General features: G+C 30.9%; 2 protein-coding genes across 3 annotated transcripts; one reads left to right on the plus strand and one right to left on the minus strand.

Annotated features, from left to right (window-relative positions):
* Positions 1-685: 685 nt before the first annotated feature.
* On the minus strand, positions 686-6,763 carry LOC118063491 (protein KINESIN LIGHT CHAIN-RELATED 1). Of its 2 annotated transcripts, none has more exons than XM_035077544.2 (3): positions 5,751-6,761; positions 1,683-2,591; positions 686-1,072 (listed from the first exon to the last, which is right to left on the minus strand). In XM_035077544.2, exons 1-3 carry the CDS (start codon positions 6,365-6,367, stop codon positions 892-894), a joined length of 1,707 nt encoding a protein of 568 aa, XP_034933435.1. In that variant the 5' UTR covers positions 6,368-6,761; the 3' UTR covers positions 686-891. The 2 variants fall into 2 exon arrangements, with proteins under 2 accessions (XP_034933435.1, XP_073263604.1); XM_073407503.1 differs by lacking the exon at positions 686-1,072 and adding an exon at positions 1,092-1,433 and having other exon boundaries at positions 5,751-6,763.
* Positions 6,764-17,836: 11,073 nt separating this feature from the next.
* LOC118063436 (probable alkaline/neutral invertase F) lies at positions 17,837-22,644 on the plus strand. The gene is made up of 4 exons (XM_035077464.1): positions 17,837-18,715; positions 20,080-20,517; positions 20,974-21,532; positions 21,686-22,644. The coding sequence occupies exons 1-4, from the start codon at positions 17,837-17,839 to the stop codon at positions 21,982-21,984; spliced, it is 2,175 nt and encodes a 724-aa protein (XP_034933355.1). The 3' UTR covers positions 21,985-22,644.
* The last annotated feature ends 2,939 nt before the right edge of the window (positions 22,645-25,583 follow it).

Genomic DNA, 25,583 nt, shown 5'->3' on the forward strand with positions numbered 1-25,583 from the left:
GTTAAGCTTGAGCTTATTCTTAAAATTCATTCTATAAAATCAAGCTTAAATTGTGAACAAATAAAAAAAAAACCCTTAATTGTGTACTTCAGGACTCAATTGAAACCGTAAAATAGTTTGAAGACTGATTGTAATAGATAAAATTTAAAAGAAAAGGTGCACTCGAGTTTTGGCCTCGTGAAACTCAGTTGCTCATGAATTTCTTTCTTTATTTTTATTTTCGACAAACGCCCACGAATAGAAAACATAGAATTCTCCCACCTGAAATTTGAACAAAATTATATTCAAAGTGTCTGATGAGGAGGAACCTCAACGTCGATTGCCATTTGGGCACCGAAAGTGAAAGCAAGAGAAAGGTGGTTGTCGGTCGTTTTGCTGCATGGAAAGACGCAAGGAGAGGAAAGAAACGCTCAAGGGGCAAACTAAACTTGTATTTCTACACTACGAATTGGCTATGATGGAGAGCGCTAGTGCTACACAGAACAAAAGGAAAAACAAAAACCCTCTTGTGCTATGAATTGCAACATCACAGAAAAAGGATGATACCAGAGTAGATTATTGACAATTAACGAGCACCTACAGCATAATAGAGTAAAGATCAATCTAATTTTGAATGACATGCATATCCTGGAATCGACAGAGATCTGTTTCATTTTATAGCTGGCTTTTAAAGAAGGACAAAATATTGAAACAAGTAGGAAAATTACCAAGGAAATGAATTGTTAAGAGGAATCCCAAGAAAATCGAAGACTCCTTTGTATATGTACATTGTGTCATGATCTTTCTATATCACAAACAGTCGAGTCTCTTGGAAAAAAGTGTGGGTGAGATTTCAAATCAAGTTCTACGACCAAATCCAGACCATCTCTTTGAAGCCTCCTCCTCCATCCTCTAGGAGCTGGAATCCAGGAGATTTACAAGGGAGTTGCCTTTCCTGATCCTAGCCCTCCCTGCTTCCTTCAAGAGCACGGCTAGCCTTTTCTTCTCATCAGCAACTTCTGGATTTGCTGTTCCAAGTTTTTCTTCTCTTAACTTTAGTATGTACTCCAATATCACAGCTGCATCTTCGACCCTGTAAAGTTTACCACGATTGAATTGAACGCTTAAATGTGACCAACAAGTGCACAAAAGTTTCTCCAATTAGCCAACCCACTGAAACTTGCATCAGGGACTTGCTGGACTTTTTGCAAAGCATTATGCCACATAATATTTGAGTAAATACACTATGGCTTCAAAGATCATCCAGAAAGTAAGATGGGGGAGTAGATGGTCCAAACCAAAACATGTAATAGCAAAATATCATAATCATAAATAGGTCCCAAATAGGCGGGCCGAAGATTTTTCAAAGCAGAAAACAAGGACTTCATGACAAACCATGAACAACTGGAGTAGATATTGTGAAAAGGGTGATTGTTATTCCTGGTAGACACCTTCTGTGAATCAATAGTAAGGGTGAGTGTTATCCCATTTTAGAGAATATACATGTCATTCGTCAAAACCATCATACCCAAAATGATTACCACATGGTATGTAGAAAATAAAAAGTTTTGTCTGGTTCTGATGAAATGACATTACGATAAAACCAAACAAGTGACTGCAATACAGATCAACAAGAAGCTGCATGTTTATAACAGGTAATGAGGTAAGAAAGATCATGCGGCTGAGTACAAAAGAATTCTCACCTTCCCAGAGCATCATAAGTTGCTGCAAGATTGCTATACACTCCAAGGGTATCCGAGTGACATGACCCACATTCCTGCTCTAAAACCTCTCTTGCTTCTTCGAAAAATTCAACTGCCTCATGTATCCTGTACAGTTGCACACTGGCCAGTCCCAGCTGGTTCAACAAAATCCCAAAGAAGACTGATTTAGCATCCCCACTGGCCCGGAGCTTTGCTACAGCATTTTCAAAGGAACTTCGAGCCTCCCCATACTTTCCAACCTTGTAAAACATCAGCCCCATTTGTGCTTCAATTCCCGCAATCATGCTGCGTTTCCCTGGTGTGTCCTTCAGTAACTCCATGGCCATGTACAAGAGCTTCAACGCCTCCCCGTGTTCATTTAAAGCTTCATAGATGGCTGAGATTTCAGCCAAACCACTAGCAATCTCCTCGGTTGCAATCCCAGTCACTGGCTTTGAAAATATTCTCAGCGCATTCTCACAGTATGATTTGGACTCTCTTAGCTTGCCTGTTTTATAATACACTTCTGCCAAGCGATTATAGACCGACGCCACAGTAGAGTATTCATCTCCCCTTGTAGATTTAAAGACTGTTAAGGCTTTTTGGTATGAAAAAATGGCTTCATCAAAGCGACAGAGGGACACATAGATATTGCCAATGCTAACATCAATAGCAGCTGCTTCATTTTCCTGACCGGCAGCGATCATCGCCATACTAGCAAGTACAAGTTCCTCAAGAGCAGATTCATATTCCCCCTTCGCTTCATAAATAAGAGCCATAAGCCGGCGATCACCTGCCTCTTCAATTGATGCTGGTGCGTTATGCTCCCTGTGAATTTCAAGGCTCTTCTGGCATAGTTTTTCTGCCTCGTCAAACTGCATTGCTTGAACATAAGCCTCGGCTAAATACCTGCCATTTTCACTATTAAAACAAGTTTCACAGCAAGCATCGTATAATTATAATTATAAGAGATATTAAATGAAAATGGTGTTTCACTGTTCCCTAGACTCAGACACCCTGTGGACGTCGGGGGAACAAAGATTTTTAACAACTTTAGTCCGGGAAGACGACATGCCGTAGATCAATTTTTTTAAAATAAAAAAACTCTTCCAGGTTCCAACCTGCGCGCGCCTGGCCGCATGCCCCTAACCCCTTGACTTTTTGTTTTTTTTTTTTTAAACAATTATTTTAAATAAAATTGCTAAGATGATATTTAATATCCTCATGACACAGTTTCAAATAGAAATTTAAGAATTTTATAATAATATTAAAATAATCGAGATGTTTTTTTTTTTTTTTCAAAGTTAAAAATTACTTTTCAAATCATAATAAATTTTTATATGAACAAACAAGCTTATGAAAAAAAAAAGCATAAGATTTTCCAATTCGTAATTTAAATTATTTCAATTCTTGTTTCAAGTTTGAATTGAAAAATCATTGTATTGAAAAGGTCATGGTTATGTTAAATAACTAAAAAAAAAGTATAAATAAAAAAATAAAAGACAAGAAAAAGTCAGAGTAACTCTAGGAACAAATCATTATTCATTTGAATAATGATTTGACAAAATTATCCCTGAATTAAAAAAATATTTACATTAGACATTAGACATTAGAGGCAATGTGATCTTTTCACCATAATATAATTGTCTTTAATAATTTATGATGGGTTAAGTTAGTGATTTTATTTTTTCACAGTAAATTTACCGGTTTACCTCTAAAATAAAAAAAATAATTAATTTCGAGTAGGGGCTTTATGGTCTTGTCAATTTTTTTGAAATAATTAAATTACTTTGTTATCCTTGAAAAAAAAATCAACATAATTCTCTCCTAAGGTTTTTTTTTTATCATTTTACATTGATTTTATTGTTAATTTAAAGGTTAATTAGGGGTAATTTTATAATTAACCATATATTAAACATTAATTAAAAAACATGATGGCACGGGCTCACATTGGTCAGCTAATGAACGGGCCCAACACCACTTGAGCGACATGTGCGAGGTCGTCCAACCACTAAATACCGTCTTCCGCGACAATATTTGAAAAGTTTCAATACCCTTTTGAGGTGGAAAGTGTAACAAATACGACTCTAGTTTGGTGTTGACATTCTTTTTTTTCTCTTCTCTCTCTTGTTTGAATTCAGTGCCAAACCCTACAATTTATTTTTCCTCCACATTTTGTCATTGTTCTTTTTACTACTATTTTTTTTTTAATTTTGAATAATGTATTGAATTATAAATGTTTTTCAATTTCACCTTCTATATTTTTTTAGTCTTCCAATTTGATCTCCATTCTTTTTTATTACTATTTACTTTGTTTTGGATCATTATTTATAATTTTTTATATATATAATTTCATCATTTTTGGGTTTTTTTTCTATCAAATTTGATTCTCATTTTTTTATTGTTATCTTTTTAGCATTGACAAGTTTTTTAGATTGGTATTTTTTTTTATGATTTTTGTCATTGAAAATTAAATTGGTTGGGAGTCAAGCTTTTTGATTGAACTCGGGTCCAGGATTTTATGGGTTGCAAGTTATAGATATTAAACCAGGTTTAGAAGAATTGTCCAGGTTTGCTTTGTTTTTTTTTTTTTTTTTCTAAGCCTATATTTTCTTATTTTTTATCCCTTTTTTTCTAGAGTTTTTGTTTTGTTATTTTTCATTATTTACCTTTTATAAGATTAGTCACAAGTTTATTACCAAAGTCACCGGTTTCAAAACTTAATGAGGATTGACTTTTTTTGTCTTTTTTTAAAATTAATTCGTTTCAATTTCACCATATAATATTTTATTTATTAAAAATTAATCTTCATAATTTTTTTGCTTTTTCTTTCTATTGGGTTATCACGATCTTGTATTCATGGTTGCGAGTTTATCAGATTAACTTTGAGTTTACTCATATTTTTTCACATTTTTTTTATTATTATTATTATCTTACAACATTATGTTATTCAATAATTGAGTTTTATGATTTTATTTAGTTTGCTTTTAAAAACGATCAACCTGGTATCACAGCCAGATCAAAGATTTTGTATCTTGACCCGTGTGGGTTTGGATAGAATTTTTTCAACCTTTTTCCTAATTATATATTTATTTTCTTGGTTTTCATCTTACAATATTTTATTTGCTAGAGATTAAGCTTCTAGTTTTTCCTTTTTATTTTGTTTTTTATAGAGTTATTATATTCTCATTTGATTTATCAGGAATTGATTTTTAAATTTTCCTTTTTCTTTTTGTTTTTATAAGGCTTATTTCAATTTTTTATTCATAGTTTACAGAGTTTACGAGTTAAATCCGGTTTAACTAGGGGGTTTTTTGTTGCTCTTTTTAATTTTTTAGTTTCGTCTGTAAACATTGAGTTTTTTTATACTTTGAATGGGTGTGAGTTGAGTTTTTTACCTTTTTTTATTGTTATTTTTTTTATTAATTTATTTATTGTTATTATTTTTTCATTTAAATTATTAATTGAACCAATATGCTTGGGTCTCAATTTTTTTACATAAAAAATTGATCAGTCCGCGATGGAGCAATCAAAAATCTAGTTTTAACTAAATAAATATATTTTTTATATATAACTTAAATCATTGAAATTCTTTAGAATTTTTATTTAATAGTTTAAAAAATAGATTTTGAAAAGCAGGACAAAAAATAATATTTAATAATCACTACAAGTAACAAATTTATTTTAACTGAGAAGGTAATTGAAATTGCACGGCAGAATTTTAATTGAATTAGTTGGGTACATTTCATAAGTGCATTTTGTTTAAAATGGGACCTATTTGGTTAGAGTATTGGCATACTAACGTACACTTATGAATGGTTAGCGCAAGTTCGCAAACCACAAGGCAAAAGACTAAAATAAGCCAAAAGCTAAAAAGGAGTGCTTTAGAATTACCATACCTATTTTTTTAAAAAAATATTTTTTATTTAGAAATATATTAGATAACATTTTTTAAAAAATAAATTATTTTTAATATTAACCTATCAAAACAATTTAAAAATAACAAAAACATTTAAAATTTTAAAAAATATAATTTTCACGCATTACGAAACATGCCAAAATAATTACCTGCAAGGCTCAGCAACTCTTGGATCCAAATCCCCGAGAGTCTCAATTTGGATCTTTAAACCGGACTCATAAGACGATATGGATCGGTCCACCCGGCCTAGCATAGAATACGTGTCACCGAGCTGCATGAACCCGGAAAACTTCGCCATCGCATGATCCGACCAGCTTTTATGATCCAAAACCTCAATAGACCGTTCTAAAACCGGAATTGCGTTCTCCAATCGGCCCAGGCTGCAATAGATTGCAGCTTCCACTTGCAAGCTCATAGCCAGGTCCAGACCCGGACCAGAGGATATCTCAAACGATATTGACGCCCGGGTCGCATAATCTAAGGCCTTATTCTGGTTATCACCGGAAGCCATGGTGTCTATGGCAAGCTTTAATAAAAAGGGGCCCAGATCCGGGTTATCAAGAGACGACTCATCGATGCGTAGTTCTTGCAGTGTCTTTTTGGAAGGTTTGATTTTTGGTTTGGAGAAGGAGGGTGATGGGGTTCGCTTTAGAAGCGGAGATGGGGTTTTATTTCCGTTTTCATGGATGTGATTGTCGTTCTGAGGGAAGGAATTGTGCAATGGGGTGGCATTGGGTGTGGTTTTTGCAGAGACTAGGCCCAACATAGTTACAATATTACAATACAGTTTAGTTTCTACGGTTCAATGGAGAGCTGAAAGTGGCTCCGTTTTGATTCACATTGGCTTTTGGATAAATTGAGTAGCAAAATTAATGGGTTTTTCTTTTCTGACACAAAGGGCTTGATTATTAACGGCGGCGGCGGTGGTGGTTGATGGTGGCTTGGAAGATACTTCTTATGATGAAGCAGTTCAGGTGTTTTCTTTTGACAACAAGCTTTACAACGAAAAAGGGAGAAACAGAGACCCAAAAACCATCTACACTACCACTGTCGAGTTTTACTGTGCTGTTCTCTTGTTTATTCCCCTTCCTTTCTTTTTACGTTCTACAAGAACAGGATGCTTTGCTTCATTCTTCAGCGATCCCTGCTTCAGGGCAGTACCGTAATCAGAGGCTGTGTCTGCTTGTTAGTAAAAAGTAAAGTAATTTTAATATTAATTTTTTATGGAATAGTAAATAAGAGATTTTGTTTTTGTTGTATATTTATAAATTTTATTTTATTTAAAATTCAATTCTTAATACTTAAAAAAATTTAAATATGAAATTTCTTTAAAATAATATTTTAAAATATAGTTGTGATTATTTTTTAAAGTATATTTTTTAAAAAATATATTAAAATAATATTTATTTATTTATTTATTTCTTAAAAGTTATATTTAATATTAACAAATCAAAATAATCTAAAAATATAAAAAAATTTAATTAAAAAAAATGAATTTTCACGTATCTTTATTTGAATTGTACTTTCAAACAGGGATAAATTCAATTCAATTTAAAAGATTTCGGAGTTGCTCAAACTTTTTGTTTGCCCCCTTGCTTTGTTAAACCGATAAACCCTTCTCCCCTGTAGCGTTTCTTCATTTGATTCAAGCTTGCGTATCTATCCACGGGTGATTTTAGAGGTAATTTTAATTTTAAAAGAAATTATCAGATTACAGGTTCTTACTGTGTAAAAGATTGTTTATTTTCTTATAAAACACTATTTCTATTTTTTAGTGTTTTTTTTATTAACATGAGTGTTCAGACTAGTTTGCACGTATTTTGACTAATTTTATAAACCCTGAAGTTAACAATTATATAAGCCTCCAGTGGTTCTGAAGTTTGTGAGACCCAAACTGATGACCTCTAAAGAGCAAATATAGAACCTGATCAGTTAAGCTACACCCCTCAGGGTTTTATTTCTAGCATTGTTCATTCTACAAGTCTTCGTCCCCGGTCCATCTATTTTTTATTTTGATTTGGTTCAGTTATATAACTTTGATTTCTTACAATTTGATCCTCAAAAGTTTTTTTTATTTTTGTTCTTGATTTTTTCATTCTCTTTGGATAGCCTTTTATCATGTTTTATAGGTGTTTCTGATTGTTTTGTTATTGAATGTTATGTTGATTTTGCATAGGAGAATTTTGGATTATTAGAAAAAAAGAACAAGATTAAAAGAACAAGGACCCATATTGATACTTGGCAAAAAAAACCTTTTTTCCAATGTTTATTGTTACAAGACACGTGAATCTACATTTTACCCCTTAATTTTAATTTTTTTTAAGTTCAATTCCTTATGGTTTTGTAATGTTTATTTAGACCATAAAATACATTTGTTTTACGTTTCAATCTCTAAAACTTTAAAGATGAGAAAGAAAGCCATTGAGGTTTTATAAGAGAGAGAAGGCTTTTGGATGACAGGATTCTGGCTACTAATAACTTTGATTTTAGCATTTTCGGATGTGTTTTCGAGAATAAAGCTTAATAAAGGTGGTTTTTCATCTTCAATGATACCGAAAAAAATAAATAAATGTTTAGAAAGTTTTTTTTTTATTATTTGATTTGATTTTGTAATGTTTATTTAGACCACAAAGTTCATTTGTTTTATATTTCAATCCCTAAGACTTAAAAGATGAGAAAGAAAGCCATTGAAGTTTTTTAAAAGAGGAAAAGTTTTTGGGTGGCAGAATTTTGGCTACTAATAACTTTGATTTTAGTATTTATGGATGCATCAGAATAGAGCTTAATAAAAGTGATTTTTGTCTTCATTGATATCGAAAAAAATAGATAAAAGTTTTTTAAATATTTTTTATTTAATTTGATTTTGTGTTTTTAAGTCGATTAGAATATATTTTGTTGATAGAGACATGGTTATATTGGTTCGTGAGGTGTGTTTTTTTTAATGTTCTTACGTGAAAAATTGGTTGAAATATGGGTTTTGAACCTCAATTTTTCAGTTGCTACAGCCACCTTTGGTGATTAAAAAAGAACGATGATGATCAGTGAGTTATTTGTCTAGGCGGTGACATGTCATCCAACAAATTTGAAAAGAAAAAAATAACAATTGAAGGGTATGACGTGTTGTCCATCCCTTAAGAAAAAAATCGGGCACATCTGGGTTTTCAGGTTGAGCTAGGCAAGCATGTCCAACCCATGCACGCAAACCCTTCAAGTTTTTTTTTATATATATTAAAAAAATGAATTGCCAATATTATTATGGAAGATGCTTATTTTTTTTAAATAATGGTGTAATTAGATAATGATTTAAATATGTTTTAAATAATTGAATAAAAAAAATACTAAAAGAGAAAAAAAAACTTGAAGGGTTTGCGTGCTATATGAACATTTTCTAAATGCCAATGAGAATTTTATTTTAAAAGTTTTTATTAAAAATAATTTACATAGTTTTCTCAATATAGTTTTTGTTATATTTTTTTAATGCATTCACATTAAAATTATCAATTCATTATTCATTAATTTATTTTTATCAAAACTTGCATTTAAATTTATGATAAGTTTTTGTTTTAAAAAATAGAAGTTGTAATAAAAAAATGTTTTGTAAAAGAAAAGCATCACTAAAGGTAACAGGTTTTTATTAAAGGGATATTTCTTTTAGACTTATTTAAAATCATTGATTTTTTTTTATTAATTTTAATTTCTCGTAGTATTTATGCAATACACAACATAACATAGCTAAAGAAATAATTAAAACACACACACACTAGTTAAAAACAGAAAGTTCATACTAACATTTAATTTTTTTCCAAAAAAATTAAATTATTACATTTATGATAAAAAAAAAATATTATTGTATAAATAAATAAAAGAAAAAAAAATTGAAGAGCACCCATATCACAAAATTTAATATCTCATATGCATTTATAATTGAACTTTCTACTTTAGCTTTAAGCTAGCATTAAAAATATTTTTTTTATGGTTTATTAGTTTATTTAATTTTCATTGTATTGTTTTATTAAATATGATTGTCAAATTTTAAATTTTCAATTAAAATTTTTTGTAGCACAAGAAAAAAAAATTCACAATACCAACACGTTTCTCTGTTTCATTAAAAACTTATGAGCTACTACCCATAACATAACACAAATAATTTATTAGCTACCAAAAAAACATTTTAGTGTTCACCCTTTTTCTATCCACATAGACAAAGATTAATGTGAATTAGAGAGGTGTCATAATGAAATTGTCTTTATTAAAGAAATTTATTAAGCATGCAGTCAGGGCTTCTTCATCCTTTTTATTTTCTTTAAAACAATTCAAATACATGTTGAAGCAGGGTGATGGCCGAAGCATGCTGGGCATGCACCAGTAGGTGGGCGCCGCTTGCACTATTCGAGTGGCACATGCGGCTCCAAAACAGAATCGAGAGCCGCCTTACATGGTGTCTTTTGATGCACCTCACCACCCCAAGAATAGTGGCAGGGCGCATGTGGCGAGAAGGCCCACGGAAGAGCTTTGAGAGGGGGTTTTTCCCTGCCTCCTCTGCCCTCTCTCCTCCTAGAAAATTATATTGTTCATTGCAAAATAACACGGGTTAGGTATGAATCTAATTTTTTTAAAAAAAAGATCAAGCATTAGGTCTGACATTATTGCCAAATCCAAGGCTCTTGGGTCTGCCATGATCATCAGACCTAAGTTTTTTAAATTTTGCTTGGCCATCAGACCTAAAAGCCTATAAAAAGTAAATTAATTAATTAATTAAAATTTTTATTTAGGATACTTAAAGAATAATTCAAATAATTTTTTTTAAAATAAAATTAATTTATAAAAATAATTAATTAGGATTTATATTTAGTATATTTTAAGGATATTTTAATTTTTTTATATAAAAAATAGAAAAAAAATATAAAAACATTATTTAGGATACTTCAAAGGTAATTTAAATGTTGTTTTTTACAAAAATAAATTAGAAAAAAATTAACTAGTATTTATGTTTATGATACTTCAAGGATAGTTTAAATATTTTTTTATAAAAAATAAAAAAAATAATAATTAGGATTTTTGTTTGGGATACCTCAAGGATAATTTAAATAGTTTTTTAGAAAAATAAAAAAACAATTAAAAAAAATTTAATTAGCATTTTAGTTTAGAATACTTCAATATTAGTTTAAATATTTTTTTAAATAAAAACATTAATTAGGATACTTCAAGGATAATTTTAATGTTTTTTTATATAAACAATTATAAAAAACTTAATTAAGATTTTTGTTTATGATACTTATAGTTTTTTTTTTTCATAAAAACAATTAAAAAATAATAATTAAGATTTTTTTAGGATACTTTAAGGATAGTTTTAATTTTTTTATAGAAAAAAAAAAAAAATAGAAAAACAATTAATTAACATTTCTGTTTATGATACTTCAAGTGTAATTTAAAAACTTAATTAGAATTTCTGAGAATACCTAAAGAATAGTTTAAATATTTTTGTTTTAGAAAAAATAAAAAAACATTTATAAAAGAAAATTAATTAGCATTTCTATTTAGGATACTTCAAATGTAGTTTAAATATTTTTTTATAAAAAATAAAATTTAAAAAATTAATTATGATACTTCAAGGATAGTTTTAATACTTATTTATAAAAAAATAAAAATAATTAAAAAAAATATTAATTAGCATTTTTATTTATGATATTTCAAGAGTAGTTTAAATATATTTTTTTTTATAAGAAATTAAAAATATTTGTTAGGATTAATTTTTATATTTCATGGTAAAGGGTATTTTTAAGTAAGCTTCCATTGCTAACTTAAATTAAATCTTCTCTCTGAATTGTCTTAAAACCAAACTCTTCCACATTGATTAATGCATTCATATGAATTTATAAATTCTTCTAATTTCGGGTTATAAGATTTGAACTAAAAAATTAAGAAAAAAAGTTGATGGGCCTAGGGTTTGTACTTTGTACCCTTTGAACACGACGAATGTCCTAATATTTAAAATTAAACTAGCAAAAGATATGATCACAAAGCCATGATGTGGCACAAAACTCGGGTATCCAAGATCTAAATAAAGCTCATATCTATCCATTTTTTTATTTGGAAGCTGCCGTATCACTTAGCCTAATTTTCTCCTAGAACATGCTCATCGATTTTTAGGCTCATAGGAGCCCCGATGACCTAATAATTCCAAAACACTTATAATCAAATTGGACTCAGGATATTCAACGGGGTAAGTAAAAAAAATTAAAAAACTTATTAAATTAAGAAAATTTAAAAAAATAAAACTTAAAAAATCGAACTATAAAAAAACCAATTAAAATTTTAAAAAAACTGACCAGTTTGATTTGGTTTTGGTTTTATAAATTTGAAATCGAAAAATAAAATAAAAAAAAAAAATCAAACCAAACCAGTTTGAATAGTTTTTATCTTAAAAAATAAACTGAAACAAGTCAGTTTGAATCGGTTTCGGTTTTTTTTAAAAAAAATTCAATTTGATTATTTTTTTTTTAATAAAAAACTTAACTTAACAAAAAAAAAAATAATCACCTTTGGTCCACAAGGTCCAACATGACAACACTCCTAAATAAAAAGCTCACTGAGATTCCATAGACAGACTGAACCTAAGATATAACTAATACACTTGAAGTTAGTTGTTACATTTGAATGCATTATCTCCTAGTCAAACATAGTCTACTCGTTAACAATCATGAGGAAAAAATATACAAGCATTAAATGAGGGCAATATACAGTAACTGTGTATACTTTAAAAGCTGGTTTGGTTATCATTATAATCATATACAACTTACAAAACTCAAAACTCTGATAGCTTTTATGGTGACCTATTATCACTCTATGCCTTTATTCTTAAATAATCCAAAACCAAATATGAAAAGTAAATTGACCATCTCACCCTTATATGGACATACGCACATGAATTCAATGCTATATAAATAATTTTGAACTCCAAGACAAGTTAAATTTTTTTTTGATGAAAAGAAACCATTATTTTCTTCTTACTAAAACATGGATAGTCTCTATAACATAACAAATTTTTTTTTTTTTGGATTCGAGGAAACCCCACGTTTCAAAAAATGCACTTTGTGGGCCGAAGTGAATGAGTAAAACTCCGGCTGTCCTAAACTCTTACAAGAGATACACGTCCTGACTCGAACTCGAGACCTGCTGTGCAGATCTCAAATCCTTTGCCACCACGCCACGCCTCTTGGGGACTCAAACATACATAACATCACAAAAGCTCTTATCTCTAACCTTAGCTAATTTATATATCAAAGGATCCCCAAACTTCTTAATGAATTTGCTTTGCTGGTATTTCAGTTGTTTAAGTTCACCCTATTACTCCTTTAACTTATAATAATCTTTGAAAAATCATAATTTTTAAGTTTTCAGAAATAATTGTATACATACTTTCCTAAACATCAATAAGTAATTCTTAGGATTTATGGTTTGCTGTTTGTTATTTTATGAAGAAAAAATTAATTTATTTTTTGGACTTTTCTTGATAATTAAAATTCATATTAGTTCTGGTGCTTAAGTTACATTGTGGGTTAGATCAAGTCAATTAAAGCTTTTAAAAAACACGTGGAAGTCATTTTTATTGGTGATGGAAAATCACAAATGCATATTCAAATCTCGATTATTGTATTCATTAAAATAAATCAATTATCATATGTGTTAATAAATAATAAAAAAGGAATCATTAATGATAAAGAAAGACTAAAAAAAAAAATCCTTACAACACGTCATGCTATTTAACATATTTGCTTAATATTGTGTCAATATTTTTTTTTAAGAAAGGAAAATAAAAGCTGAGCATAAAAAATAATATGTTAGCACAATTCATGTGCTTTTTATTTATCTGGCTTTGCAGCATGTTGTGGTCCCTTACATGGTCAAGGTTCCAACTCCACCCATGTTAGAGTATCTTGGTGTGGCTCCTTTGACAAAGATAGACGAGAAATAATTTGGTCACCCTGTTCAAGATCCAATTTATGTGTGGGGAATTATTGTTTCCCTACACTAAAATCAATAATCAATATAGATTACAACAGTAATCTATAATATATATTTTTTTCTTTTATTTTTGCATTTTTACCCCAACTTTTCCTTCTTCTTTTTTTTTTTTTTTCCAAAATCACTTTTTTTTGTCAACTTTCCTTTGTTTTATTTTTTTTTCATTTATTTTTTTTCCAAAATTATTTTATTGATTTTATTTTTTAAATATTAAGCTAGTTAAAAATTTCATTTTGTAATTTTTTTTCTTTAAAATATTGTATATTTCTAATGTGTTTTCTCACATAGTTTTTCTATTTTATTTTTTAAAATTATATTTGTCGATTTTTTTTTTAATATTTTAGTTTTGTAATTTTTTTTCCTTAAAACATTGTTGATTGCTACAGTCTTTCTCCGCATGGTTTTTCTTGTTTTTTTTTATATAATTTTCTCCGAAGTTATCTTTTTTTTTTTTAATATTGAGTTAGTTAAAAATTACAGTTATAATATGTGACGAAAAAATGTAACTTTCCTCGCAAATTACTTATGGATTGCTACAATATTTTTTTCCACATGGTTTTTTTTGTTTTTTTTTTTTTTTCTTCTAAAATTTACTTTGTCAATTTTATTTTTTAAATATTAAGCTGATTAAAAATTGCAATTACAAGTAAATGCAAGTTTTTCCTCATAAAACATTATGGATTGATACAATTTTTCCTCACATGGTTTTTTTCTAGTTTCCTTTTGTGCTTTCATTTTTTATAATCTTTTTTTCTAAAATTATCTTCGTCGATTGTATTTTTTTATATATTGAGTTGGTTAAAATTTAACTTTATAATAAAGCTTAATCATGTGGGGAAAGCACTATAACTTTCCTCATAAAACATTGTGGATTGCTACAGTGTCTCTCCACATGGTTTTTTTTTTCTTATAATTTTTCAAAATTATCTGTCACTTTTTTTTTTAATAATTGAGTTGTTTGAGAATTACAATTACAAGTTATTAAAAATAAGGCTAAATCATGTAGGGAAGCACTAAAGCTTTCATCACAAAACACTGTGAATTGCTACAGTGTTTCCAACACGATTTTTTCCCCTTTTTTTGTGTTTTTTTTGTCTAAAATTATCTCTGCTGATTTTTTTTTAATATTGAGCTGATTAAGAATTTAACTTTATAATTTTTTTCTTTAAAACACTATGAATTGTTGTAGTGTTTTCCCATATGATGATTTTTTCAAAATTATCTTTGTCAATTTTTTTTTATAATATTGAGTTGATTAAGAATTATAATTAAAATAAAGCTAAATCATATAGGAACAACGTTGTAGTTTTTCTTACAAAACATTGTGGATTGCTACAGTATTTCTCTAAATGGTTTTTTATTTTATTTTATTGGGGAAAGCATTATAGTTTTCCACATAAAACATTGTCAATTGTTACAATGTTTTTCCTCAAGGGTTTTTTTCCTTCCAAAACTATCTTTGTCAGTTTTTTTTTAATATTAAGTTGGTAAAGAATTTAGCTTTGTAATTTTTTTTTGCTTTTTATTAACAAAAAAGCTAAATCATGTGACGAAAACATTGTATCTTTTATCACAAAATAATGTGGATTGCTATAAATCATTTTGTTCAGTCTCTAAGTTTTTAATCATCAACACAATCTTTTTTTTTTTCCATCATGAAATATTTGCTCCATCATACCTTTAGTTTCTATTACTAATCTAGCGCTGATTCATAATTATAACACTATCAAGTGTATTTATTTTATAAGCCCGTGACAGTACGTGGGTATGTCATCTTGTGGGTCTTAAAAAAAACTCGTTGGATAGCGCTAGAATCATTACGACAAGTTCTTTATCTCAGGATGGCGTATGATGTCAGTGAGTTGATGGCATGGCTCAAATTATCCTGTTTTCTTTTCTTTTCATTTCCTCCATTTTCTCCTTTTCTCTTGATTTGCATGCGACATTTGAAAAAAAAAAAACTATTGCTCTCGTCCACAGTTGTATGTGAAAGGTACACATTGATTCTTTTATAATAATTAGCAGTCCATAATAGTATGTAAAAGGATGTGCAATGATTTTTCAATAGCAGTTAGTTTTTTCTACCATATTAATGGCATGTGTGAAGCCATGAGCTAGGCCAAACTTTGTTTCAACCCTAAAAAAAGGTTCAAGAGATGATTAGTTTTAAAAGAAATAAGAAAAATTTGATAATTAGTTAAACCTTGATTAATTTATAATATGATAAAAAAAGAGGCAATAACAACAACAAATAATTTTTTAAAAAAATATTGCCTAGAACAAAGCTAGATTAGCATGTGAAACCCGTAACCTGACATGTGAGATTGAGATAACTTTACAGAAAAATGGTACTAGCAAAAATTAATTGTTAAAAAAGACCTGGAAAAAAAAAAAAGCTAACCCGGTCCAATCTTTTCAAACTCATGGCCTAAAGAGTTAACAAATCTTTATCAATAAAACACAAAGGGATAAAACAAAAAAAAAATCTAAAAAAAAGAACTAAAAACAAAAAAAATAGCAATAAAAAAAACAAGGACAAAGTTTGACATAAAATAAAATGGACTAAAATATTGAGGGATGCAATTGAAAAAAAAATTTAATTAAGAGAATGATATAAAATATTGAAGGATGCAATTGAAAAAAAAACTATCCAATTAAGAGAATGATGTAAAACATTGAGGGATGCAATTGAAAAGATAATTCAATTAAGGTAATAATTAAAAAAATCAAAATTAAAATAATGGAGACCAAATGTGAAAAACCAAAGAAGAATTAAATGGAAAGAAAATCAAAATTTGATGGATAATCTAAAATAAAACAAATAGAAATAAAAATAATAAGGACCAACAAATCTAAAAGAAAAATAAATCTAAGGGTTGCTTTAAAAATTTATAGGGGTTGGCTCTGAAACTGAGAAGAAAAGAAAAAAAAACGATTGTCGATGTAAAACACGACATATCTTTGTCGCATGTGTTGTCTAGGAAAGGAGGCAATGTCATGAAGATTTTACTCTATTATGGAAGTTAGAGTTTGGTCATTGGATAACGCTGTATGTGTTATTCAAAGACCATGGGAGAATTCATGCGCACCTGCAACAACTCCATATCTATTCTTTTCTTTCCGGATCAAACAATATTTTATTTATGTAAAAATACTAAACTATGTATGGCCATACTCGATAACTACAAAAAAACTAAAATAAAAAGATAAAAATACCCCTTAAACCAAGGCAAATACAATTCTCATTCAAGAGCCTTATGGTAATTTTATTGTGAAAATAAAATAAAAAATTCAAAACTAACCCTGCTGTCAGTACATTTTTTCCCTCTCCATTGGTATATTAATTATTTTGCTATTCAATAAACAATAAAAAATACTATTATACCCCCAATTCAAAAGCTATTTATGGTGTGTTAACTTTGACAAAATAGTTTTTTTACTATTTCAATTCACAGGGAATTTATAACTACAAAAACAGCCACCCGTTGAATTTATTGCTACAGTAAAAATTTGACTGGAAAGTGGAAAACAACCACCCTCTTAATCTCTTTTAATTTAATAATATTTTTGGTAAGCTTCACATATTAGAAGAATAAACGCGAAAGTGAAATAAGTGGTTCTTTCAGTCCAATTCGTAAGGTATAAACCGTAGGGAAATTCGAAGCCATAGCCCAACTGATTGAAGCTCACCAATATCCACATGCACTCCACATCTCCAAATCAAAACATTATTATTCCTAAAATACCCCTACTGAAATATCTTAATACCTAACCAATCCTCCTCCATATTTACTGCTCAATCCATGCAAAATCTTCAATGGCATGGTTGTAAAATATACAAAACAAAAGCCTTGGAATAGTCCCTTTGAAGAAGACCATTCCTCTTCTTGAATTCTCTATCTAACCGCCAAAAACAAAACAATACAAGCCTTCCCGTTCACCTGAGATCACAACTCTCACATGCCATCCAAAAACTCTCTCTAATCTCTATATACTCACCCTGCCCTCCCTCTCTCCTCCTGGTTGTGTAATCGACTTTTCCACATTTTCTCTCTCTAGACCGTTACATTTCCTCTCTCTCTAGCTAGCAATCACCAAAGCACTGTGAAGGAAGGCAAGCTCTCTGTTCTCTTTCTTGTGCTTTCTCTCTCTATACAACAAATTAATTCTATCTGATTTCTTGTGATCCTTTAATTACGTTTTTAATAGAATGTCCACCACATTGAGAGATCTTCTGGTCGCCGAGAGGGAAAACGAGGCTTCTCAGCCTCCATTTCCAGGTCCGTCAACCCGTTATTCCGTTTCCGGAGATATTTCTGATGAAGAAGATTCGACAAATACTTCGCCGCTTTTCTCGTCTGATGAAGAACAGTCACCAGAAAACTTGAAGAAAGTCACTGCGCCTGCAGCTTCTTTACTGGATCTTAAACTGAACGAGAATCTTGACAAAGAAGAATTGAAGAAATCATCGGAGTTTATAACTCTTGAACCTGCGGCTGCAACGATTGTTGATAAATCTTTTCAAGAAAGCGAACCTTCGTATTCTTCAGTGAAGGAAGTTCTTATAACGGCGGAGAAATCTTCATTCTCTAGTGATCTAAAATGTAAACAATTAAGCGAGGTTTCTTCAGATTTAGAAATCGAGCCTGTAACTCTAACTGATTTGACTAAGGAGCCTTCAGCTTCTTTGGAAAAAGTAATTGCTAAGTCAGTTGAGAAATGCGAAGAGAAAGGAGAGGAAACTGTGTCAGAGGAATCGACGGTAATTACTTCGCGTGAGGTTGTGAGAGGTAGGATTCCGGAGAAGGATGAAGCGACGGTGACGGTGCAGAGCAATGTTTGTGTATCTGATAATGCCAAGTCAATGGCGTTAAAACAGTGTCCTAGTGTGGGTGTGAAGCTGGACGTCTTGGACTTGAACATATCTCAAAGATTGAACGGTGGAGGGCTTCTGATGAGTCCAGAAAGTTTCACGATGGTGGATGAAGCGTGGGAGAGGCTCAACAAATCTTACGTGTACTTCAAAGGACAGCCTGTTGGGACTCTAGCTGCTATGGATACTAGTGCTGATGCGTTGAATTACAACCAGGTATCTAATTCAATTTCTTGTGATTTTGAAGTACTGGTATGGTGTTTTAATTTTTTTTCTGTATCCATTTCAGATTGTTTCTGCTATTTGAGAAAAGATTGAATGAAATGCTTTTTCTATTTTCAGAGTACTTCATATTACAGTGGGTGATTTTAAAGCATTGGTTCTTATGAATTCAATTTCTTGATTCCATTTTCTATATATAATTTTGTGATGCAAATTGCTTGTTGCGTGAACACTATTCTATTTCGTTCTCTCCTGAATTCTTTTGGCAATTGCACGGTGTGATCTTCACTTCAGTTATGTGTGTGTCTAAGGTAATATCTGCTCATTTGGTTGGCATGTTGCTATTTTGTATAGAGAAAATAATTCAAGATTTTCTTCATCTCAGAGTTTTAATCCCTAGCTCTATGGCTGCACTTGTGCACTTTGAGAGCAACGTACTAGGTATCAGGGGGCTAGCTTGCAAATAAGATGAACTCTGATGTTCAATGTAGTCCTTTTGCAAATGTAAGAATGTAATGACTTAGTTACGTTGCTCTTGACTGCAATTGGAATTTCTCTGTCAGAATATTGGTCTAACTATGTGGAATTAGTCTTTAATTTTATGAGATTCCTCCATAGATTTTTATATTTAGTTATAGAAATTGACAACACATTTTGCAAAAATCATCTTTGGTGGGTTAGCGTGTCTCTCATAATGATCTAGGTGCAATGGTTCCCCATTATACTTGTATTCTCCGGTTGCTGATCTAAGGATGTCTTAGTATTTCAGAAATGTTAAATGAAAGGGTGTTTTAACTTGTGACTTACTTAGCAGCAGAATCTTATCTGAAATTTCCAGAAAGACTTTTGCTAGTTTGGCGTCTGCTTATTTCGAATACTTCGCAGAGTTATTGAAGTTCCAGAAGGATAGAAAGTCCGATCTGTGTATTGTGTATTAAATGTATCAATTGGATTCCCTGAAGACTCCTCAGGTTCAAATCCATCTTTCATGCTGTCTAGATAGATGGTCCTTTGATCATAGTGCACATGACTTGGATAACAGCAAGTTGTTGATATTGCAGCATTCCAAATACGTTTGAAATTACATCTCATCTGATCACATATTTGATGAGCCACCCACTCTGCACTTTTGAAAGCTGCTTTCATTTCCTTCGATATGGAACTCGGTGCTTGCAATGTGCCTTGTTCAGCTTTCTAATCTAATAGGAACTTTCATATCATGATTTTGGATTGTTTCAGATCATAGTGCAAATGCTTTCATGGTTATATTATGTAACTTCACTTATTCCAGACTGCCCCCAGCTGCTTCTTTCTTTTCAGTGACTTTTAGTCTTATTCCCCCCCACTTTTACTTGCAGGTTTTTGTGAGAGATTTTGTTCCTACCGGCTTAGCATGTCTAATGAAGGAGCCTCCAGAACCTGAGATCGTGAGGAATTTTCTGTTGAAGACCCTCCACCTCCAGGGTTTAGAAAAAAGGGTTGATAACTTCACTCTTGGAGAAGGTGTCTTGCCTGCAAGTTTTAAGGTCCTCTATGACTCTGATCAAGAAAAAGAAACCTTGCTTGTGGATTTTGGTGCCAGTGCAATCGGAAGAGTGGCACCTGTTGATTCAGGTTTCTGGTGGATAATTCTTCTTAGGTCCTATATCAAACGCACTCGTGATTATGCACTATTAGATCGCCCGGAGGTGCAGAATGGAATGAAGCTGATACTTAAACTTTGCCTTTCGGATGGATTCGACACTTTCCCAACTCTTCTATGTGCAGATGGGTGTAGCATGATTGACCGGAGGATGGTGAGTTTTCTCTTCATCATTATCCACAATCTTGATAGAATATGGGAAACTATACATACCATACCAATCCAACTTGATAATTCTGAACCGGACTTTAGAGTACTGGTCTGTTCATTGAGTCATTCACTTTAACCCAAAGTAAATTTAGGTTTCCCCTTGTATTCTACAACTTCTTCCTCTCAATGAAATCAAATGCAGAGAGCTTATCAATTGAATTTAAAATAACAGCCCATTCAGTTCATTTTCTTTTTTATTTTATTGGAGAGCACGGCTATGATTGTAATGGTTTTTCTGATTGGCAACTGGCATCAGTGAAGAGATTCGGAATGGAGACTATTAAAGTTGGTATACGACGTGTGCATTCTAATCTTGGTTGACAGATTGTCTGGAAAATTAAATAGTAATTTCTTTATGGAATGGAATTTGCAGTTTAACTTCTATTTGTTTTTGGAACAGGGAATATACGGGTATCCAATTGAAATACAGGCACTTTTCTATTTCGCACTAAGGTGTGCGAAGCAGATGTTAAAACCAGAACTCGATGGCAAGGAATTTATTGAGCGAATTGAGAAGCGCATCACAGCTCTCAGCTACCACATTCAGACATACTATTGGTTGGATTTCACACAGCTAAATAACATATACCGCTACAAAACGGAGGAGTACTCCCACACTGCTGTCAATAAATTTAATGTCATCCCAGAGTCCATTCCTGATTGGGTGTTTGATTTCATGCCTTTGCGAGGAGGTTACCTGATAGGCAATGTCAGCCCAGCTCGCATGGATTTTCGTTGGTTCTTAGTTGGGAACTGCGTTGCCATTTTGAGCTCCCTGGTTACACCTGCACAGGCGACAGCCATTATGGATTTGGTCGAGGAGCGGTGGGAAGACTTGATTGGAGAGATGCCTTTGAAGATCACATATCCAGCACTGGAGGGACATGAATGGAGGCTGGTCACTGGATTTGATCCTAAAAACACAAGGTGGAGTTACCACAACGGTGGATCATGGCCAAGTGAGTTTCATAGACTCCATGCATGTCAAGGCATATTATGCACGGGAACTTCAACGTGAACAAAAACAAATACTTGTTCTTGATTATTTATTTTTTTCGCCAGTTACAATGTTTAAATCATGCTTGTGACTTGCTGAACTGTGCTCTTCGTAGTGCTTCTATGGTTACTCTCAGCAGCGTGCATTAAGGTTGGAAGGCCACAAATTGCAAAACGAGCAATAGAGCAGGCGGAGCAGCGGCTGTCCAAAGATGGGTGGCCTGAGTATTATGATGGTAAGACCGGCAGATATGTTGGGAAGCAAGCAAGGAAATATCAGACCTGGAGTATTGCTGGCTATTTGGTTGCTAAAATGATGGTAGAAAATCCTTCCAATCTTCTAATGATATCTCTTGAAGAGGACAAGAAGATTGCTAAGTCAAGGCTCACCCGCTCTCACTCAACTTCCTTTTAGATACATACCTCGAATTCTTTAGAATGATGGCAAAAAATCCTATTATTTTGCGGTGGCACTTTTGCTGATTGATTGCTACAATCCCGTGAGATATGATGGCTACGTACATCCTATTATTTTCAGTCTTGTTGAATCGCTTAGGACTTGAATCTTTGTAGATTTGGATGATAATCAATTTACATCTCTATTATAGAAATATAAAGACTGCAGTGACTTGAACTCCATGGTCACTTTTTGTATATTTGCTTTATGCAACGCAAGATCTCCGTGGAATTGGATGGTCGTTAACTTAGATCTGTTTTAGATGGCACGGCAATGACTCAAAACTCTCATGTTCAATGTTGTATCTTGCTTCAAGTAAAGGTTGGATTGAGCAGGCAGTCCCGACCAAGAAGTTTGAATTGATGTTGTCTTGCATATCGTACAAGGATAAGGAGCACGGGTTGTGTCCGAACCCTGGTCAGTACCGTGGGAGGGCACTACTAACACAAACTAATCGAGCTACAAAAAACATTGTTTGCACAGGGTGAAAACACTATTCACTAAAATAATATAATGATGATTTTATTATTTATCCAAAAAATCTTAACACTTGCTGTTAAATATAGAAATTAAAAAAAAAATACAAAAAGTTATTGTTGCTTGCGGCGCCTCCTAATTACCAAAACCCCTCCTTCTGCCATGTTATTAAAAACGCTGTCGTGTCTTTTTTATATTGTTGCGACATGTGTAAACAATAATGAGTGGTTTGCCGGTGATTTTTTCTTCTTCTTTTCTCTTTCCGCCTTAATAAATTTTTTTTAGTTTTTTTTTTTTTGATATTTCAATTTTAATTTTTAATTTTTTTAATTTTTAATATTTTATTAAATTGATTTTTCTTTTCAGTTTCACCATTCAGTAAAAAACTTGTTTGTATTTCTTATTTTAATTTTATAGTCAATCTTTTGATTTTTTTATCCTTTTGTTAAATTAATTTATCTTTTTAATTTCACCCTTAAGATAAAATTTAATTTATGTTTCAATTTTATTTTATTTTTTTAATTGCTATTTTTAAAACCATTTTCTATAATTAAAATTCTTTTTGGAATTAAATTTCATGGTTTTTCTAGATAGAGTGCTTCTAGTCTAATAACTCGAGCCACATGTTTGAAAAGTTAATGCGGGTTGATATTTGTTTTTTTTTTTTAAACAGGCTTTCTAAATTATTATTTTTTTCTTATTGGGTTATCCCGAATCTCATAACCTAGACTGTAGGTTTGACAAGATAATATGGGTTGACTTGATCCGGATTGTCAGGGTTATAGATTTACCTTGCTAACTTAGGTTAACCCAGATTGATTTTCTTAAATCTTTTTTTAATCAATTTTGTTTTTCTGTATTAAATAAGTTAAGAATTAAGATGCATCGTTGGTCCCTTTTGAAAAAACCAAATTCTCTAGGTTATCACAATCACTTCTTTTTTTGTAATTTGGTCCATATATTATTATTATATATTGTTTTATTATTTAAATAAAATAAAACCAACTTATTTTACCCAATTAGATTTATAACTTGAATAACAAATTTTTCTTCTTCTTTGACACTTGTTTGTAACACCCTAGCATTATTTTTTTTATGAAAAGAGTCAGGCCCCCGGCAAATGTGCTTCTTCCTTGTCACACTAATGAAGCTTAAAAAATATATACATTTTTTTTTATTTTTTTCTCTCTTGTGTTTCTATTTTTGATTTTTTTTTATAAAATAAATATAACTAGTTAGTCACCCAGCATAATAATAATAATAAAAAATTATTCTCACGCTTGTATGTGTTTTAATTAAAGTTTCCTTTTATCACGTAAAATCTATTTAAGTATGCTTAATAAATAAAGTGCGAATTAAATTTTGATTGAGAGCACCATTAACATTTTGCATGTTAACTAGGTTTATAGTCCTGTGAACCGCTGCAGGGTCGCCCATGGATTTAAAAGAAATAAAAAATAAAATGACTCGGGACATATATAGTCCTGACCAGATTAAATAATTTTATTTTCTTTTAAGAAAATAGTAAAAAAATCAGTAACACTGGTAAACAAATAATTTTTTTAAATGACCAGATAACAAAAAAAAAACCCTTTAGAAGTATGTAATTAGATGAAAAAGATACAAATAACCCGACTCGAGTAAACCCGAGATTGGTTGATAAACATGTAAATTAGGTAATAAAAGATGAGTCATAGTAGGTTAACATGCAAAACTTGTGATCCAGGTAATAAAATCAGATAACCCGAGATATCACTATTTTAAAACCCACCATGACCCAACAGTTTGACCTATGACTCGGGTGATTCGGGGCTTGGGTTGTGCCAAGTTTCAACAAAAATAAAGAGAGAATTGACCCGGTATGATTCAATAAAAAAAACTATGTTGACCCGCAACCCAATTAGTTCTAGGAAAACCCAATAAAAACTCATTGACCTTTTTCTTTTTTAATTTTTTTTCACAATAATGTCCTTTTTACATTTTCATAAAATAAAAAAATCAGGTTGACTCGTGACTTTGGATTGCCCTGAGTCGATCCCTGAGTTGTGTTTAAAAACCATGTGATAGATAACTTTTAAAATCTATGATAGAGGTCATTAAACTAAAAACATAATACATGAAAAAATCGAGAAATTTAATACTTAACAAATCAAATGTTGAATGATAAAATCAGGAAAAAAAATAAATTAAATGAAAAGATCTCAAATAAAAAAAACAATTAAAATAATAAGGATGAAAATCAAAATTAAAAACAAATTAGAAGGGAAGAATAATTCTTTGATCGATGGTTAAATTAAAAACAAAAAAGAAATTAACAAAAGGATAAACAAAAAATCATAATAATAAGAACCAAATTAGAAAAAATAAAACTACACTTGGATTAAAGGATGAAAAGACATATATGTCATTGATTACCCCAATATTTACCCAAAAAACCAACATAAAAAGACTTAAAGTTGCCCCACCCTATGGTTTAAATTTTCTTACCCCGGGGGTATACTTGTCAATTCATTGTATTTAACAAATAAAAAAGACTTATTTACCATTTCCCGCCAAGTTTATAATTTTGTTTTTATTTTAAAGGTAATTATACCATTTTATTGTAAAAAAGATGTTAATGCATCATGTAAAAAGATTAAAATATCTCTAGAATAAAGGCATATGGATTTTCTTGGGAAGGGCATTCACTATTATAGTGAATTGAAAAATGAAAAATATGTCCATGGTTATAGTGATATTGGCTTTTCGTGCGCGCGGGCATATTAGCATCTTAATATTTAATGATATAGACATGAATTAAAGCATTTTTCAATATCAGTATGGTTTGTCAAGAGAAATAATAAAGTTTGTGAACCCTGGATAAGTTTTATAAGTATCCTATATGAGATAAATAGAGATAATAATTTAATAGTTTCTTTTGTAATGTAATCATGTTTGGATTTTTAATAATAATTTATGGAATTTTGATGGCTTAAAGTCAAAACAAAGCTATTATAAGATACTTATGGTGATACTGCCTTTTTTTTAACATCAAAATATTTGAAGTATAAAATGAAAATTTAATGTGTGTCTTTAATAAA

Source organism: Populus alba, chromosome 2, assembly GCF_005239225.2.
Source record: "Populus alba chromosome 2, ASM523922v2, whole genome shotgun sequence".
NCBI classification, from domain to species: Eukaryota; Viridiplantae; Streptophyta; class Magnoliopsida; order Malpighiales; family Salicaceae; genus Populus; species Populus alba.

Bases quoted from the DNA above. Each gene is read 5' to 3' on its own strand.
- LOC118063491 (XM_035077544.2), bottom strand. From the start codon at position 6,367: ATGTTGGGCCTAGTCTCTGCAAAAACCACACCCAATGCCACCCCATTG. The intron at 2,592-5,750 runs GTAATTATTTTG...TGAAAATGGCAG, and splicing joins AGAGTTGCTGAGCCTTGCAG to GTATTTAGCCGAGGCTTATG. The intron at 1,073-1,682 runs GTGAGAATTCTT...TAAACTTTACAG, and splicing joins ACTTATGATGCTCTGGGAAG to GGTCGAAGATGCAGCTGTGA.
- LOC118063436 (XM_035077464.1), top strand. From the start codon at position 17,837: ATGTCCACCACATTGAGAGATCTTCTGGTCGCCGAGAGGGAAAACGAG. The intron at 18,716-20,079 runs GTATCTAATTCA...TTTTACTTGCAG, and splicing joins ATGCGTTGAATTACAACCAG to GTTTTTGTGAGAGATTTTGT. The intron at 21,533-21,685 runs GTGAGTTTCATA...TGCTCTTCGTAG, and splicing joins CAACGGTGGATCATGGCCAA to TGCTTCTATGGTTACTCTCA.